General features: G+C 42.6%; 1 protein-coding gene across 1 annotated transcript in view; it reads left to right on the top strand.

Moving 5' to 3' along the window:
• Positions 1–20,806, top strand: part of LOC110521744 (cadherin-2) — an 83,617-nt gene that overhangs the window by 52,039 nt on the left and 10,772 nt on the right. Inside the window, exons 14-15 of the mRNA XM_021599575.3 lie at positions 11,051–11,190; positions 14,452–14,613. Of these exons, the coding sequence (XP_021455250.3) occupies positions 11,051–11,190; positions 14,452–14,613 (302 nt within the window). The remainder of the gene's footprint in view (positions 1–11,050; positions 11,191–14,451; positions 14,614–20,806) is intronic.

Raw genomic sequence — 20,806 nt, 5'->3', positions numbered from 1 at the left:
GGATTCAGTGTTATTATACTTATACTACGGGTATGTTCTTAAATTTGTGCCAGAGTGTGCTCTGGGCGTTCGTTATCTCAGAGCATTGTCAGATTGTCCATTTGTAAATTCAGAGCGTTTCGCTCTCTGAGGGTTCAGAGCGCACACTGGACGCTCTGGCCTAACAACAGCAGTCAAGCACTCAAGCTAACTAGCTAACGTTGGCTAGCTTGCTAGCTATTTCCAGACACAAATGAGAGAAGAGCTCACTCTGACCATTTTACTCACCTTAGCAGAGCTGGTTAGGCAGTTTTTATGTTATCCAGAGCATTGGTGACTGCAACTGTGCTGCTGGCATCAATTTAAATACGTTTTTTTTGCAACGTTTACTGACACCGGCCATTTTCATCGGGTGTTGAGCGTTCGTAAATTTGTCAGTTATTCGTCAGTGCACTCTGGCACACTCAAACAGGAGTGCTCTGAAATCGGAGTCGATAGCCAGAGTGAATTTCCCAGCTACGTCTAACGACAGTTATCGCAGTGACATCATAAACATGGTATTGAAATAGTTACTTGCATAGCGGAGTCTTTTGTTTAGATATGTAGCTAGCTAGCTAAACAATGAACCATAATCCCAACTCATAACGTTACTACACTGCATGAATATGCAGGTAGCTAACCAACCAGGTTCTATGTTTGCTAGTTATAGCCTAATGTTAGCTAGCTATGCCAATGGCTCTGAAATACAAATAATATTACTACACAGATCATACAAGTAACGTTAGCTAGCTAGCTAATAGTACACTTTAACTTGAAATGAAAACAACATTCTGACAAAATTAAAAATGTGTAATATCTGAAAATGTAGCTAGCTAGACTCTCTTACCCATATACAAGGATGGACGCTTCTCCCTCTTTGTCAAGGATGCCATGGTTGTCCTTAGTTTGAAGATGTAATCCAGAGACAGGTGTTTTCAACAGCTGAGTGTTTTCTTTTCAACTCCGTCTGCATGTATGTAATCAAATGCCAGAATTTGCTCCATCTTCTTTGCTATCATACTCTAATTCCATTTATTTAAAAACTCGGTCCTCCAGAAAGTGGAGAGCAACAAATCAAATCAAAATCTAATTTTATTTGTCAAATGTGCAGAATACAACAGGTGTAGACCTTACAGTGAAATGCTTACTTACAAGCCCTTAGAAAGATACACTGCTTCTTTATGCAACCGCTGTGTTAGATTTATTTTTAACGTTACAGAAATCGCACACTATTCCATATGCTGAGACAGCGCTCAGTTCCAAGCTACATTTCCACGTAATGTTGGAGTCAACAGAAACACAGATTTAAGCATAAATATTCCCTCACCTTCGATGGTCTTCGTTCAGAATGTTCTGGAAGGGTTCATACTTACCCAATACATCGTTTGGTTTCAAGTCTTGCGTCTTTGTATTAGCTACTGCTAATAACATCAGCTGAAATGCACCCAAAACGTCCTCCGGTCCGGAAACGTTGCGCATCAAAACTTCAAAATTACATATTATATGTCGACTAAACAGGTCAAACTAAGTGCAGAAGCAAGCTTTATGATGTTTTAGACGTGCAAAACAAACTTCAATTCAACCGGGCATCGTTTGCTCTTCCCAGGAGTGCTGGAACAAAGGAATGGCTGTGACCAATTCGCGCCCTAACGCACAGGTTTTTTTCTCGCAACACTTACTCCAATCACTCCTATAGGGCCAATTCTCGCGCGATTTGAACGATTGAACGCTCTAAAGAAAGAGGACATCTAGTGGAAGAGATGGAAAGTTTCCCCAGATCCATAAGTGGTCTGGAAGGGTGGGGGCCATGACGTCAAAGTTGCTCCAACTTTCATGGCCACAAAAACTAGTTTGGAAGAATGCCCTGTGAGTTCTGCTATACTTACAGACATAATTCCAACGGTTTTAGAAGCTTTAGAGTGTTTTCTATCCAATAATAATTATTATATGCATATATTAGCAATTTTTGATAATTTTTTTTTCAGTTTACTAGGGGTACCCAATTTCTCCAAAGGGGGCGTAAATCTGCCATGCCCTCAAAAGGTTTTAATTAACCAACAATGCAGTTAAGAAAAATAAGTGTCATGAAAGTATTTACTAACATAAATGGAAGTTTTCAAAAATTATTATAATAATTAAAGAGCAACAATAAAATAACAGTAACGAGGCTATATACAAGGGCTACCACTACAGAGTCAATGTGCGGGGGCACAGATTAGTCGAGGTAATTGAGGGAATATGTACATGTAGGTAGATTTATGCAGCTCTACTACGTGATATCTTTCAAAAAAGCAGCATTAGAAAGGATTACCTACACATACTGACCAGCTCATATTATAGACGGAATCCAATCATGGTTAGGGGGAAGGTTGCTCGCTTTTTTTCATGGCTAAACCAACTAGGCTCATAATTGAACAATTGTATTCATATTTTCAAATGGCATACAAGTTTGTTATTAAGGCACATGAAAGTTCACATGTTCCAGAAGGTATTTCTGCCCCCCCAAAAAACATTTTGCTAAAAGAAAGGTTTACGTTAAAATGGCTCTCCGTTGAAGTAGTGACGTGCGACATCTGCCAAGTCACATATAGTACCACCACAGTTACAAAGCCATTTGTTCCTTGTAGACGTCAAAATGTTCCTCTAACATAGCACAGTTAAACTGGTACAACACTTCCACTCGCGGTTGGCCAAAAAATAATAATCGGAAAGCCACACCCCGCCTAAGCCATATCACCAATATAATTTGCCAATGTGCCTTGTCTTTTAGACAAGGACACACAGCTGTCTTCAAACATGGAAAATCAAGCCATTCATGAGTTCACCAACACCTTGTGAAATGGCACAATATGCTTCTGTGGATAAAATTCAACCCACTCAATCAATTAAGCAATGCCAGCCTACCATAAACACATTTCCAATACATACAGTTCCATTTACAACCACGAAAACCAATACACTCTGATATTTTTTTTGCTATCTGGAGCCTAAAAGAGTTCTTCAGCTGTCCCCATAGGAGAACCCTTTGAAGAACCGATATAGAACCCAAAAGGGTTTTCCCTTCAACCAAAAAAAGGTTATCCTAAGGGGACAGCCAAACAACCCCTCCGGGGAAAAAAATTCTAAGAGCACAGGCTAGCAAGAAAACCATAATATAATGTATCTATTTCTATGATGAAACATATTGATATGTAGCTATACCCAGGGGTGTCATTTTGGTTTCTTGGATTGGAATTATGTTGAATTTTGCTTATATCATGCTATACCACAATGAACAACGAAATCTCCGCTGTGCTTTAACAGTCTCATGGATAGTGCCTTACACACTAAACAAGGCTGTTGTAAACCTAGGCTAGCTAAGGAAGTCATTTTGCCATTGCATGACCTAGGTTTTTCCTGAAATGACACCACCGGATATTCCACCAAGACTTTGATAAAAACCAACCAGCTAGATTGTTTCTTACCTTTTCAGAAGAGTTGCAGTGTTGTGGCATTGTGGGGTATGGTGCTAAACACCTTGACAAGTTCCTTGTCTTTTCGGAGACTATATTCCAAAAAATTCACTGCCCCCCCTCTCCTCTTGGCTCTATTGCATCCAATGTCCCCCTCAGTGGTTGCTGGTTTGAAACAAGGAACTCAATAATGTCCATAATCATAGTCAAATACATGCGATTTCTTGCCAGCTACCTATCATTAATTAGTGTTGACAGCGATGTTCCCATAGCACATCAAACTAGTTTTTCTTTACACAGTGCAGTGTATTTAAAATGCTCTTTGCTTGATGGGTGCCTAGCAAATCATTTGGTACCATCAATAGCATTCCTCCAGATAGAATACCCAGCTTTAATGCAGGCCTTGTCTGCGTTAGCATTGGACCTTACACATAACTTTCGACAATGGAGAAAAAAAAGGCTGCATCTACACTCTCTTCCTATGAACTAACCTGAATAAAAATAGGTGTGGCATGTCAAGAAGCTGATTAAACAGGAATGTAACTGGAATTTGTAAATCCTATTGGAATCCAGCCACAGTTAGGATACAGTTGGAATGGTTGTATTAACACAATTTCACTTGCACAGCTCATATATTTACATCATCGTATGTACACTTTAAAGCGGTATAAATATGCATTCAAAACGGCATTGAATATTACATCGACTAGTTTAATGTGTTCTTGATTGAAACAATAAAAAACAACCTAAGACAAAAGTACTTAAAAAATATCCAATCTGTAAAGCCTTTAAATGTGCACACATGATTTAAAACAAAAGTAAACATTTTTAAGACATGGAAAACATGTTAAAAATTTACTTTGTTAAAAAAGCTGTCTTCGGTTCTTTGTACGGGAACGGGGTGTCCTTATCAAAAAAGCTTCCTCCTGCTCTTCCGAATCAACTCCGTACCCATCCATCGGGGCCCGGAGGAGACTCCTCCCCTAGGCGCATCGCCCTAGGTGCCACAGCGCTGACAGGCCATTACCGCCGGGACCTTAGGTGTGGTGGGGGACCCTTCTTCTGGGGTCGATACCCCATTTCATTCGTACCACCCCAAGGCTTCAGTGTCTACCAAAGCCACTACCTGGTGGATGGTCTCTACTTGTTTTCCTACCAACAGTGCATCTGTAAGGGAAGGGGGGTGAGCCAGAGCTTGGTGAAGCCCTGCGGTGGGATATGCCTTCGACCCACCCCATATAGCACGAGCTGAACAGTTGGAATAGTTATTCACCCGCAACCTGCATTCATAATTAATGTCAGGGTTTGGAACACTATGAGGAGTCTAAGGTAGCCATTTAAACATAATTGTTTCTGTAATGGGTGCAAAGAATCTGATTGGATTAGTTTCGAAAAATGTTTGTGTAGCATAAAATTAAATCAATCAATGTACATACAAAAACAGATACACATTTAGCAGAGAGAACAATCTATGGCTTGGGTGGCTGGAGTCTTTGACATTTTTTTGGGCCCTCTGACAACACCTGGTATATAGGTCCTGGATTTGTTTTAATTTAAACTTTATTTAAATAGACAATAAGAACAAATTCTTATTTACAATGACAGCCTACCCCAGCCAAACCTGTGCCAATTGTGCGCCACCCTATGGGACTCACCCTATGGGACCAATCACGGCTGGATGTGATACTGCCTGGGTTCAAAACAGGGACTGTAGTGATGCCCCTTGCACTGTGATGCAGTGCCTTAGACCGCTGCGCCACTCAGGAGCCCATGGCAAGGAGCTAAGCCCCAGTGATGTACTGCGCCATACTCACCACCCTCTGTAGCGCCTTACGGTCAAGTGCCTTGCAGTTGCCGTACCTAGCGATGATGCAGCCAGGCAAGATGCTCTCAATGGTGCAGCTGTAGAACTTTTTAAGGAATTGAGGGCCCATGCCAAATCTTTGACCCACACCTCTACAGCCCCAACGATGTAGATGGGGTGTGCTCACCCCATCATTCTTGTAGTCCACTATCAGCTCCTTTGTCTTAGTGACGTTGAGGGAGAGGTTGTTGTCCTGGCACCACACTGCCTGCCAGGTCTCTGACCTCCTCTCTGTAGGCTGCCTCATCGTCGTCTGTGATCAGTCCTACCACCGTCATGTTGTCAGCAAACTTGATGATGGTGTTGGAGTTGTGCACGGCCACGCAGTTCTAGCTGAACAGTTAGTACAGAAAGGACTAAGCACACACCCCTGGGGGGCCCCCGTGTTGATGGTTAGAGCGGTGGATGTGTTGTTAACTATCCTCACCGCCTGAGGGTGGCCCGTCAGGAAGAGCAGGATTTAGTTGCAGAGGGAGGTATTCAGACCCAGGGTCTTGAGGTTGGTGATGAGCTTTGAGTGGACTATGGTGTTGAATCAGAGCTGTAGTAAATGAACAGCATTCTTACATAGGTATTCCCTTTGTGTGGGTGTTTGAGGGCAGTATGGCGTTCAATAGGGATTCCATCATCTGTGGATGTGTTGGGGTGGTATGCGAATTGGAGTGGGTCCAGGGTGTCTTGAATGATGGTACTGTGAGCCATGACCACTCTTTCAAAGCATTTCATGGTTATAAATGTGAGTGCTACAGGACAATATTAATTTAGGCTGGTTACCTTGGTGTTCTTTGGCATGGGAACTATGGTGGTCTGCTTGAAACAAGTCGGTATTACAGACCAGTTAAGGGATAGGTTGAAAATGTTAGTGAAGACACTTGCCAGCTGTTGAGCACATGCTCTGAGTACGCATCCTGGTATTCCATCTGGCCCTGCGGCCTTGCGAATGTTAACCTGTTTAATCCTGTCTAAACTGGTGGAGGGGGGTTACTACTAAATTACAGATTAAAAGAAGTTCATATCAAGGATCATTTTGCTATTTGATTGTGAATTTTAAGACCGATTGAAGTATCAAAAAAATATATAAATAACTTATTTGATGAAAAACTGTATTTGGCCTTACTGCTATAAGCCCATACAAAACACATTGAATAACATATTCACTACATTGAACAACAGATAGTCCCCCCCCAAACAAATCTAAAGGAAATTTGTTCTGAGGTGTCTATTTTTTACATGTATTTAACCCCATATTTTGGTCACTAAACAGTCTCCATATATACAGTACTCCCATTACCTTTTTGGACTGGTACTGGGGAACCTTCAGGCGAGGCCTGACATGTATGTGTTTGTGACAGTCTCGCCTTTACACAGAGGGGTCATATTGTGTAGCCCAAACTGTGTGGATGCTACAAACAGAAATTTGCAAATCGGCTGTACCAACTGTACCAAGTGTCATCTTTCCATAGAGAGATCATAACAGTTTGTAGGCCAAACCATTCGGATGCTACAGACGATTGTGTGAGAACACCAATTTTCAGGATGTCTCATGGTCTGACAAACACTCTCTAGCTCTGTCACCTTTCACCACAGGTGCAGAAGTGTTATATAAGTGGATGCGGTGCATTGGGATACATCCAATGCCAAAGAACAGATTTGCTACATGACCAAAAGTATGTAGACACCTGCTTGTCGAACATCTCATTCCAAAATCATGGGCATTAATATGGAGTTGGTCCCCCATTTGCTGCTATCACAGCTCAACTCTTATGGGAAGGCTTTCCACTAGATGTTGGAACATTGCTGCAGGGACTTGCTTCCATTCAGCCACAAGAGCATTAGTGTGGTTGGGCCATTAGGCCTGGCTCGTAGTCGGTGTTCCAATTCATCCCAATGGTTTTCGATGGGGTTGAGGTCAGGGCTCTGTCCAGTCAAGTTCTTCCACACCGATCTCGACAAACCATTTCTGTATGGACCTCGCTTTGTGCACAGGGGCATTGTCATGCTGGAACAGGAAAAGGCCTTCCCCAAACTGTTGCCACAAAGTTGGAAGCACAGAATGAATGTCATTGAATGCTGTAGCATTAAGATTCCCCTTCACTGGAACTAAGGGGTCTAGCCCAAACCATGAAAAACAGCCCCAGATCATTTTTCCTCCTCCACCAAGATTTACAGTTGGCACTATGCATTCGGGCAGGTAGCATTGTCCTTGCATCAGCCAAACCCAGATTCGTCCATCGTTTCCACTGCTTCGGCTTTCAATGGCGACAGGTTTTACACAACTCAAGCCGACACAAGGTGGCATCCTATGACGGTGCTATGTTGAAAGTCACTGAGCTCTTCAGTTAGGCCATTCTCCTGCCAATGTTTGTCTATGGAGATTGCCAGGCTGTGTGCTCGATTTTATACACCTGTGGAGGCTGAGACGGATGGGTCGGGGACGCTGTGGCCCAGTCCGTCGATACCCCCGGACAGGTCCATCCACTTTGCCAAAGCACAGCCCCCACACCACTAGAGGGATATCAATAGACCACCAATTTACTACCCTGAGACAAGGCTGAGTATAGCCTACAAAGATCTCCTCCACCGCACAAGCCCGAGAGGGCGCAAAACCAGACAGGAAGATCACGTCTGTGACTCAACCCACTCAAGTGACGCACCCCTCCCAGTGACGGCATGGTAAGCCAGTGACTCAACCCCTGTAATTGGGTCAGAGGCAGAGAATCCCAGTGGAGAGAGGGGAGCCAGCCATGCAGAGACGGCAAGGGTGGTTCATCACTCCAGTGCCTTGCCGTTCACCTTCGCACCCCTGGGCCAGACTACATTCAAATATAGGACCTACTGAAGAGATGAGTCTTCAGTAAAGACTTAAAGGTCGAGACTAGGGATGATGATGTATCGGTGAACATGTCGAAATCGGACGATATTGTCTAAAAATGCTAACATCGGTATTGTCCGATATTTAGTTTAACGAACGATGTCTAGTTTAACTCCCGATGTGCAAAACCGATGTCAAAGCTGACGTGCATCTATGTAACGTAGGTACATGATGTAATGACGCCACGTAAAATGTTGCGCTGTACGTGCAACACAGCATTCCTAAACTAGCCCACAATGACTGCTGTGTGGATCTAGCAGTCGTTTGAAAGAGTACCAAAATTTCAGCTCCACAACTCAAAGGCAAAATACATTAAAGCCAAGATAATGGAATTCATTGCCCTTGACAATCAACCGTTCTCTGTCGTCGGAGATGTTGGCTTTCGCCGACTGGTCGAGCACTGGGACACACTACCAAGTGCGCTATTTTCCCCCTACCGGAGTTGCACAGTAATTGCGTCACTGCTATTAACTTAACTTAACTGGAACGCCGTTTGGGTCTTTGCGTGTCAAAAAAGATACAGTAGCACTGTCAAAGCTATAGAAAAAAGTCTGCAAACAAGGAAACACCGGCCACGAACGATGTGTTTACAATACCGCATTGGTAATAAAGCATCATTTGTTCGACCGCAACTTCTGGGGTACCTAGCTAGCACCAATACAACCAGCCTGAAAACTGACCAGTAGAACCTGCAGTCATTTTTATTATTCTTACCAATGATTTAGAAATCCTTGTGAGTAAGTATTAGCTAGGTTGCCACTTGTTGTTCGCCTATTGAAATGTAACTTCAGTTCATGAAAATAAATAGCTAGTCAGCAACTTAACCCTGTTGCCCAAAGCTAACGTTATAAGCAGCCAGATAGCCTCATCTGACTAGTGAGGCTCGACTGCATCGGGCTATGTGTTGTGAAGCTAGCCACAATAAGGATTAGGCACAATAGTGGAAGTTGCGGTTTGCTTTCAAAATAAAAGTATGTAATTGACAGTAATGCAAATGAATACAAATAGTAGAATTATGCCATACTTTTATTTTGCTAACTATAATGCTAACTGCATAGTTCACTATTGTGACTAATCCTTATTGTGGCTAGCTTCACATAGATGGGTCCGACCACCATTAATCAAATAAGAACTGTCTTATAAATTAGAGTTATTTTAGATGACACCTAGCTGTATAGTTAGCTAGCTAACTGTAGCTACTGAAACAGATGTTGTGTTATTTGACACGTCAAATAGTGTTATTTTTTGACACGCAAAGACCCAAACAGCGTTCCACAGAAATCCTGTTTGAGAAAGAAACGACTGAACAAATGAACAACGAAACAGCACAGTAAATAAGTGAAAGAAATAGGTTTTCATTATGTTTTACTGGTAATGGGGACATCTGTAAATGCCAACAAAATAACTTTTTGGTTTGCGTGTGTAACCTTTATTTAACTAGGCAAGTCAGTTAAGAACAAATTCTTATTTACAATGATGGTCCGGACGACGCTGGGCAAATTGTGGTCCGCACTATGGGACTCACAATCACAGATGGATGTGATACAGCCTGAATTTGAACCAGGGACTGTAGGGATGCCTCTTGCACTGAGATGCAGTGCCTTGGACCACTGCGTCCATGTGTGTGTGTTAACTATTTAACTGTACTAGAATGCTTTAAAAGCTGCTAAAATTGTAAATATTGGTTATTGGTATCGGTATCGTTTTTGTTTGGCAAGGGAAATATTGGATATCGGTATCAGCCAAAAATATCATATCGGTGCATCACTAGTCGAGACCAAGTCTATGTCTCTCTCACATGGATAGGCAGACCATTCCATAAAAATTTGCTTTATAGGAGAAATCCCTGCATACAGCTCATGCATGGTTCAGTGTTGCTTGCCTCCAGGCTGGCCCTTTAATCTTTGATAATTTGCAAGCCCTGCCACATCCTTTGTGCATCAGACCCGGCGTAGTAGGATTTGATCTTAGTCTTATATTGACGCTTTGCCTGTTTGATGGCTCGTTGGAGGTTGTGGCGGGATTTCTTTGAAGTGTCCAGATTACTGTCCTGCTCCTTGAATGCGGCAGCTCTAGCCTTTAGCTCAGTGCGGATGTTGCCTGTAATCCATGGCTTCTGGTTGTGGTTTGTACGTATGGTCACGATGTCGTCGATGCATTTATTAGAGAAGCCATTGACTGATGTGGTAAACTCCTAAACGTTATCGGAAAAATGCCAGAACATAGCGAAACAGTCTCCTTAGCTTAGCATCCGCTTCAATGGACCTCTTCCGTATTGAGCACATCACCGGTACTTCCTAACCCCCTTTCCCCCTTTTACAGCCCTTTGACACCCCTCTACCCCCCTCGCCCAGTCTACCCCAACCTCCCCAGTCTAGCCCTTTGCCTCACCCTTAATGCACCTGTCACAACCCCAGCCTCACACCCAGCCATCTTCTGAAATCTGCACTGAAAATGTGGATCAAAGCAGGGAATTGCTGATCAGGCTCCTTTCAAGCTTAAAACCTCCTCTCTTTAACATGGCAGAGAAATATGGATGAATAAAAACTGTTGTTCCCTTCATCCTTACCTACTTTCTATCTTCTCTCCACCACCATCCTCTTTATTGTTCTCTCTCTCTCTCTCTCTCTCTCTCTCTCTCTCTCTATCTGTTTTTGAGTGATAAGGGAATGTAGTGTAAATGTGCCCTTGGATGCAATGTGCACTGCTCAAATGAAATGGTTGTGAAGTTCTAATTATTCCTCTCTTTCTCTCCCACTCCTTCCTCTGTCCCTTCCTCTCTCCCCTCATCCTCCCTCTCTCCCTACCCTCCTCCTCCCTATTTTTCCCTCCCCCTCTCCGTAGTGATGGTGTTGTTCTTTGTGATGTGGATGAAGAGGAGGGATAAGGAACGTCAGGCCAAGCAGCTGCTCATCGACCCAGAGGACGATGTCAGAGACAACATACTGAAGTACGACGAAGAAGGAGGAGGAGAGGAGGACCAGGTAGAGAAAACACACACTAACATTGGCATAATGATAGCATAGCCAATCAGCTTTTGAATCAGATGGAGGGTTAGCCGTCCGCTAACTGCTAGTGGGAGACAAGGTCAGTGCTTGGGTAAAGGGGGGAGGCAAGGAGGATTTACAGTTGTTGACACACACACACACACACACACACACACACACTGAGGGACTGTCACATGGGGGCAATTCCACGAAAACTGAACTATTCTGAGATGTTTCACTTTAAAATGTATGTCAAATTTACAATCACAGAAAAAAATATATACAAAAACACATTTACTTGAAGAACAGTGCAGATGCAAACTTTGCACTTGTTTTTGTAAAATATTATTTGTGCATTTTTACAAGTAGTGCTTGTTCATAGAGGTGTATGGTTTGTTAATATTAGCAATCAATGAATGAGTCTCAGCGTCATTCTGTTCCAGTGGACTTGCCCATGGGGGTTGTAGGACCTAGCTGACCAATCATTGGATATTAATAATGGCACTCTGAGAGGGGGTGATGAACATTTATTGCCATGGCAATGGCATGGGAGGCGAGAGACCATCTTTCACTGCGATGGATGCTACTTCCCACCCATTGTTCGGGGAAATTGTCATGTCGAGGAATCGGCAGTGACGGGAAAATTAACTGTTGGTGAGCGTAGCGGCTAGTTCCCCCTGATCAGCCCCCCCAGCTGTGAGATGGATTAGTATTGTCTGTCTGGGACTCCCAGTGGTGAGGGACTATGGGGAGTGGTCAGGCCAGGGACAGCTACAGGAACAGTCACATAGTCTGGCTCTCTGGTTCTAAACGGATACTATGCTACACTGATGCCAATGGCAGAGCCGCAGAGGGTGCAACCCATAGGGCCCTGGTCAGGGCGACATTTGGGATGTAGACAAAGTCTGGCCCTCTGGTCGTAAATGGTTACTAGACTGAGGCTAACACCATTGTGTGTTGATGGTCATAGCCAATGCTAACAACAGTACAGGCCTGACCTGTAACAAATCCAGACAATCCAAAAAGTAAGGTGTACAGTCTCTCTATACATTAATCGCACATTGTGGCTCTCTTCTGTGGTACTAACGGCCATATCCTCTGCAACCAGCCACTGCTAAGAAAAGCACAAACCTCTTTCAGAAGACCCAAACACAAAGACTTCCAGACATACAGTTATAATACAGCCTCTCAAATGACAAACACACACACACATTGCACATGTTACATTAAGCGTTTTAAATGGATAAAACAATTTCATCAGCTTTTTGTGTACTTAGCCTATCATCCTGGTGTCAAAGACTGAGCATGGTGAGCAATGACAAAACCCAGCTATTTTCCTCCGGTAACAATGGCTGAGTCCCTTTCAGACCTGACTGACTAGCTGGCTGTCTGTAGAGATGTCTGTGGTCGCATTCCAGATGGCACCCTATTCCGTATATAGTGCACTTCTTTTGGGCCCTGGTCAAAAGTAGTGCACTTTAAAGAGAATAAGGTGCCAAAGGGAAATAAGCCTGCATGTGTTCTCCTCTGTCTAGGAAATAACAATAAAGCCTAGCATAGTGACAAAGCCATCTGTATTTATCCATCCATTTCCTCGACCTCTCTCTCTGTCCATCATGTTATGGTGGCATTCACAGCTCTCCCCTGAAAGTGTTTCATTGGTTCGCTATTACGGTGAACAAAGCCCAAGGTCATTACTTGGCCAGGCTTTATTGTCCCTGAAAATGATCTTTAAGTCGATCCCCCTTGGAGATGAATGTTTCATCATGTTTTTCTGGATGATTTCTCAATGAACCAGACACTGGCAATTCAAAAGGAGATCAGAGACTATCTCTCTTAGCCTTCTATCTCTCTCACGCTCTCTCTCAATTCAATGTAATGGCTTTATTGGCATGGGAAACCTGTTTACATTGCCGAAGTAAGTAGAATAGATGAACAAAAGTGAAATAAACAATTAAAAAATCAACACTCTCTCATTCAATGAGTCAGTGTAAGGTCATGTTGGAATGAGAGAGAAGGATCATGACAGCAGTTACATACACTGTTAAAAATGACTCTTTGGATGAACCTAAAACAAAAATCTTCACCTGCTCACAAGTAAATGAGTTATGTTTTTTAAATGCAAAAATACGGCATGTGTTGAATTCAAATGTATGTTTCAATGCCAACTGCTTCCTTGGATTATTACCAAACCTACTGTATATTTCAACTTGCAATTTATTTCATTCAACACTCAACTTAAGTTTCCCCTTTGATTAAACTTAATAAATAACAAATCCAAAACTAATATTTAATGTAAATACAACCCATTTTCAAGGGGGGGGGGGGGTCAATAACTTTAAATTATGTTTCCAAACATATTCAACTTTCACATGTAGTAGCCACAAGATCCTAACCAAGCATTGGCTACCATAACATAGAAACATTATCCGTTTCTTTTGAATCACACGCACCTATGCACATACTGTATCATCACAGATGCTGGCAGTGTACATGTTTGAGTAATGAATAGAATAGGCCACATTAACTGGAATGACATTCCCTCTCAAGGGTGAGCAAAAATAACAATGTGAATTGTCTGGAGAGCCTCAATGCTTCAGGAAGCGTCATTTTCCCACCACTACCGCTATCCAATGAGCATGAGGTGTTGAAAGCAATTTAGAAGCTTTCATTCCATAAAAAACATTGAACCGTCAAATTTGTTATTTGATTTCAGACGAATTGAAAAGAATAGGTTGAACGAACAAAAGTGTAATTTTCAATCATTCCAATCAGTAAACGCACTTCAGGTGTACAACAGCATCATGTTGCTTTTTACAGTGTATACGCAGTGGTGTAGTGAAAGGTGAACGCACGTAACGCCGTTTATGCACCTTTTTTATTTTGCGTGAGTGTTTACCCACCTTTTGCAGAAAATGCTTTGAAAGGATAGTGAGCATGACTTTATTCACAGCAAATGGCAATCAGCATTTACCCACATATTGTTTTCACCACCACATCACTGCATTTCCAACCAGTGTCACAAGCTCATCTCATAACCTTATGTGATCTCTGATCATGCATTGTTTATGTAGAATAAACTGCTTATGACCGTTTCAGTCATGGTTACCGCACCACAGTGTCACCAACATGGGAATAATACGTAAGGATCGACATGGTAGTGCAGCCTGTGTTACATTGTTTGATTCAGTGTATTCATCTCTCTCTCCCTCCCTCCCGCCTTCATTCCCTCCCTCCCTCCTTCCCTTCCCCCTCCAGGACTATGACCTGAGCCAGCTGCAGCAGCCCGACGCCTTGGAGACGGAAATGGTGAAGGTGGGGATCCGACGTATGGATGAGAGGCCCCTACACCAGGACCATATATACCCCCTCCGTTCTGCTGCACCCCACCCCGGAGATATAGGAGACTTCATCCACGAGGTAGCTACAGAGTGTGTGTGAGTCTGATTGGGAGCATGCTCGCTTACATGTGTGTCATTGTGTGAAACTATGCGTATGAGCTTGTGTGTGCATGACTGTGTGTGTGTGTATGTGACTCACTGTGTGTGACACAGAGAGAGAGAGCCTCTATGAGTAATTCTTAATTAGCTTTGCTAACAGTGAGGATTAGCGTGATAACAACATGGGCTGGCCCGGCTGGCTATTTTAAGATAAATCCATTGAGTTTCATTAATCCCCAGAGAGAGACTGGCTTTGGGCTCCACCTCTAGACAGCTCCAGTTGGCTCTACAACAAAATAGTCATAGCTCAATCTCAATTAGGTAGATTTAATATGTGTGTTGAATCTAGTGAGTTGATGTCTATACTGTATCTAGGCGATGAGGACAACTCTTGGCCAAGGGTTAATACAGTATGTTTTTCTATTGAGCAGTGGGACAGTAACCGAATGGTTGCTTGTTCAAATCCCTGAGCCGGCAAGGTGGAAAAATCTGCTGCTCTGCCCTTGAGCAAGGCAGAAAACCCCCACAATAACTATTCCCCAGGCACCAATGATGTGGATGTCACGTAAGGCAGCCCCCCGCACCTCTCTGATTCAGAAGGTTTGGGTTAAATGCAGAAGACACATTTAGGTTGAATGCATTCAGGAGTGCAACTGACCAGGTATCCCCATCCATTTCGCTGTGTTTCCTAGGTATTGTGTGTCAAATCAAATCAAATGTTATTTGTCCCATGCTTCGTAAACAACAGGTGCACTGTAACAAATTGCTGAAAGTTTACTGAAAAACTTTCAGTTAGCCTCTGTAATTCTATATTACAATACTGTAAAGAGCAATGCATTATCGGGATCATCGGCGTTCCGCTACACTGCTTTAAAATAATTTGACAGTACAATTTTACAGTAAAGTACTGTATTAACTGTATATTTACAGCAGCATACTGTAATTTTATTACATTGTGGGAAAATGCTGTGGGAGTGCGAAATAATCTCTGGATCATTAACATATTTTGAGGTGTGCCTTGAAAGAGGTTATACAGTATTAATTGCACCTATTAGTGAGAATGCTGTACCCCACAGAGTACAGTACCATACAATTTATATGTACAGTACCAGTCAAAAGTTTGGACACACCTACGCATTCAAGGGTTTTTCTTTATTTTTACTATTTTCTACATGGTAGAATAATAGTGAAAAACATCAGAACTATGAAAAAACACATATGGAATGATATAATAACCAAAAAAGTGTTAAACAAATCAAAATATATATTTGTTGATTTTTCAAAGTAGCCACCCTTTGCCTTGAAGACGTCTTTGCACACTCTTGGCATTCTCTCAACCAGCTTCACCTGCAATGCTTTTCCAACCGTTTTGAAGGAGTTCCCACATATGCTGAGCACTTGTTGACTGCTTTTCCTTCACTCTGCGGTCTAACTCATCCCAAACCATCTCAATTTGGTTATGGTTGGGTGATTGTGGAGGCCAGGTCATCTGATGCAGCACTCCATCACTCTCCTTGGTCAAATAGCCCTTACACAGCCTGGAGGTGTGTGTTAGGTCGTTGTACTGTCGAAAAACAAATGATAGTCCCACTAAGCGCAAACAGCAGGGATGGTGTATCGCTGCAGAATGCTGTGGTAGCCATGCTGGTTAAGTGTGCCTTGAATTCTAAATATATCACTGACAGTGTCACTAGCAAAGCACCCCACACCATCACACCTCCTCCTCCATGCGTCACGGTGGGAACCACACATGTGGGGATCATCTGTTCACCTACTCTGTGTCTCACAAAGACACAGGGGTTGGAACCAAAAATCTCAAATTTGGACTCATCAGACCAAAGGACCGATTTCCACCGGTTTAATGTCCATTTCTCGTGTTTCTTGTCCCAAGCAAGTATCTTCTATTGGTGTCCTTTAGTAGTGGTTTCTTTGCAGCAATTCAACCATGAAGGCTTGATTCACACAGTCTCCTCTGAACAGTTGATGTTGAGATGTGACTGTTGAACTTTGAGCATTCAGAAATGCAAGCTGCCTCACTTTCGAGGGGCTGATGCGGTTTCTTCTCTCAGTAATTATTGTCCTGTTTTCGAGAAGACCCTCTCAAAGGGAAAGGATGTGGCCACTATGCAGAGTCTCCCTGTCATGACTTTAGTAAACCGTGGGTAGCCAGAGGGTTTGTTCTTCCACCAGCTCAGAGGATCTGCAGATCTTTGGAGGAGGGGCTCCTCCACATAGTATCGGACTTCCATTATGGCATCTGCTGAGGGATTCCTTCGTGCTGCATCCCCAGTTGCTCTCTCGTCAAACAGCATCCAAACAGCAGACGTTTGTGGTACTACTGCTGGTGCTTCTGCTCCATCTGATCCTTCTTCTTCCTGTTGCTCTGGTGCATGAGCCAGCTGACTGCTGGGGATGTCCATCCCTGCTGCTCAGGTTATTCTTTGAAGAGCATCATCAATCGCTCTGGCCTCATTGAAGTCTGACTTCATAAACCTGGGGTCAAGTGCAGCAGTTTCTGATAGCACGTGATTATATTCCACTCTGTGGAACTTTCTGTTCATTGATGTATATAGGGTGTCCATCAACTCTGTCACATGTCCTGTGGTTACATTTGCTTCTCTCTGGCGGCTGGCTGTGATTCGCTGCAGACCCTTATACAGAAGTATCATTTTTGAGACTGGCACATAGCTGAAAAGAGAGAACAGTATGTTTATTAGTTCAGGTTTTGACTACTGGGACTACATTATCATCTACTGCTCATATGCATATATAATATTGGATTAAATAATGATGTAGTAATAACTGCTTACTGTACCTCTCTCCACTGATCTCCACAGTGACCTGCTCAAAGGGTTCCAGGACTCTGCACACCTCCTCCACCACCTCCCATTCCGCTTGGGTCAGAGCATCAACAGGTGCATTGACAATGGCAGAGGTGATGGCATCCTTGACTCAAGAAACCGCTTCAACATATAAAATGTTGAATTCCACCTTCCACCAGTCTTGTTTAGGCCTCAGCTCAGGCATCCCTATCTGGCGTTGTGTAGACTTTAGTTTTTCAGCACCTACTGTGCTCCTGTGGAAGTATTCCACAGCTGCTTTCACTTTGTCCACAGTGGGCTTCATCACCTTCAGAGCATCTCTTACAATCAGGTTGATTGTGTGGGCAAGACATGGATGATGGGTTATGTTAGCTGCATTGATGCTAACACAACAGCACTTTTCCATCGACTTTCCATTCTCTGGCCACTCTCAACAGTTCCTCTGCCAAGTTATCTGAGGTGTGTCTGTGGCTGAACTCAAAGCAGTCCAGAAGTCAGCTAGACATCAAAAATCTTCAATGAAATAACATGTAACTGACATGTAAGTAGAGGTTACCCTTGATGTCCAGCAGTCAGTAGTAAGGCAAACTGCAGGAGCTTTTTGGACTCTTTCCCGCACTGAAGCCCATGTGCCCTCGTACAGTTGTGGAAAAGTGACTTTGAAAGAGTTTTCCTGCTTGGAATTGTGTACATTGGATTTAGACTATTGCTATAATTTCTAAAAACCTCTGTCCTCCATGATGTAAAGTTACTTTAAATTGGTGGCAATCATTTTAACCAATGCAATAACAATTTGGCCTTGTTTTGCTACAGACATAGACTTTGGCATAAACTGGTCCATAGAAGACTGCGTTGCTGTGGGTCGCGGAGTAGGCCTACTTGACTGAGTGGATAGGTGCTGGCTCCACCACTATCACTAGCAGGCCCGCAAGTTTCTCAAAGCTCCGCAACCGCTAGCTTCACAGTTGGGTGCACAGTTCCCATATGATGGTGTAGGTTGTGCATAGAACCGGCTTCATATGAGATTTTGTTTTGGCAAATTCTACACTGTGCTCTAACATTGTCTACATTATTAAAATGCATCCAAATGCTACTGTGCTTCCGACTCATTTTCCAGCTGTTGTTTTCACAGCTGTCCTTCCTCTCTCTCCTCGGCTGCTAAGTGTGTGACTGTGAGTGAGTTGTCTCGGCCCTCATGGATCTTTGGTTCATTGGTTGACACTGTGTGTCTGATTGACAGGAACTACAGGTGAGGCTGTTAGCCTGAGCAGACAGTCAGAACAAATGTGTGTGCGCTTGAGCATTTTTTTTGTTGTTCTTTGAATTGGTTCATTCTATTTATTTAGATCTTTTGATTATTCATATCTTAATTTTTTATTTATTTTTATAAATAGATTTGACTATTCTGATATGCGAGGCGGATCAAAAAGTTCTCTCTTAGAGCCGACTCATTTGTGAACGACCCATCACTAGCATAAACGTGAAACACCAAATAATCATAAATATACTGTAATATACAAGTACCTAGCAGACAACCAGTTAGCACTAATGCAAAGTAATTAGAGTAAAATACTAAAATACCAACATGATTACAGTAGCATTTACATTCTTACAGTATTGTACCATGTCATTGCTCTGTATGTTGCAGTAATTTACTGGACACTGGTGGCAAATTACTGTGAATATAACAGTAATTTACTCTGAACTAGCCAGAGACTGGCAAAGATTCATCCTAAAGGTATCTTATTACAAATATAGGATATTTTGAAGACCAATGTATCCTTAACTACAACAGCATTCCCAGTAATGGTTCCAGAAATCTTACTTGTTAAGACTATGATGTTTTTGATCAACCTTACGTGAATGCACTGACTGTAAATCACTCTGGACAAGCACGTCTGCTAAATTACCAATATGTAAATGTAAAAAAAAATGCATTTGCAAAGCACATTGCGGGGTGTTATTCTAATAAGCTCCGCCCTCAAACTATTTGTATATTGATCAAATTTGCTCTTGTTTGTGGGCGGTGGTCCTTAGAATAATACCTAGCAGTGTGCTTTGCAAGTGTTATTTTTTACATTTACATTTTGGTCATATACAGTAGGAAACACTCTTATCCAGAGCGACTTAGTGAGTGTATTAAACTAAGGTAAACAAAAATATACCACAGTCATAGCAAGTAAAAAGATTGTTACCGTTACCAAGAATGTTGTAGTTAAGCAGGCTACATGCAAGTATGTATTTGTTATAGAAAATATGGAATACATGTGTGGTAATTAAACTGTTGAAAAATAGGCTATATGAATTGTAGTTCAGGCCAGTGAAATACAAATGACAAAATAAGTATTGAAATCCCTTATCAAATACAACATAAATACTGCCCAGCTTTGGCACTAACTACTTGCACTGTAAATTTGCCATAGTTTTACTAACCACTATGCTTAAAGTAATGCACTGTAAATTCTAGAAATACAGCATGTTACTGTAGTCAGGTGTTCCAGTAATATCCTGTAAATTTGTGTTAGTGAAGGTCCTGTAAATATACAGTAACCTGCCACCCAAGCGCCTTTGTCTTGCTGACTTTGAGGGAGAGGTTGTTGTCCTGGCACCACACTGCCAGGTGACTGATTTCCTCCCTTTTGGATGTCTTATCGTCATCAGTGATAAGGCCAACCACCGTTGTTTCGTCAGCAAACTTAATGGTGGCGTTTGAGTCATTCACGACAACGCAGTTGTCAGTAAACCTGAGCTTAGTGATGAGCTTGGAGGGCACTATGGTGTTGAATGCTGAACTGTAGTCAATGAACATCATTTTCACTTAAGTTTTCCTCTTGTCCAGGTGGGAGAGGGCAGTGTGATAGAGATTGTGTCATTTGTGGATTTGTTGGGGCGGTGTGCGAATTGGAGTGGGTCCAGGGTGTCTGGGATGATGGTATTGATGTGAGCAATGTCCTTCAAAGCATTTCATGGCCACAGATGTGAGTGCTATGGGGCGGTATTTATTTAGACAGGTAACCTTGGCATTCTTGGGCACAGGGACTATGGTGGTCTGCTTGAAATATAGGTATTACAGAGGTTGAAAATGGCAGTGAAGATACTTGCCAGCTAGTCAATTGATGCTCTGAGTATGCGTCCTGGTAATTCGTCTGGCCACGCATCCTTGTGAATGTTAACTTGTTTTATAGGTCTTACATAGGCTACAGAGAGCGAGATCACGCAGTCGTCCAGAACAGCTGGTGCTCTCATGCATAATTTGTTTTAATATTATGTTTCTGCATGCACATTGATTGATTAATTTATCTTGCACTACACGAAGATAACATACATTTTTCTAAACTAATCCAATCTGTG

Source organism: Oncorhynchus mykiss, chromosome 4, assembly GCF_057628025.1.
Source record: "Oncorhynchus mykiss isolate SJ-2025 chromosome 4, ASM5762802v1, whole genome shotgun sequence".
NCBI classification, from domain to species: Eukaryota; Metazoa; Chordata; class Actinopteri; order Salmoniformes; family Salmonidae; genus Oncorhynchus; species Oncorhynchus mykiss.
The sequence above is the reverse complement of the archived record's forward strand: the minus strand, read 5'-3'. Positions and strand labels throughout refer to the sequence as shown.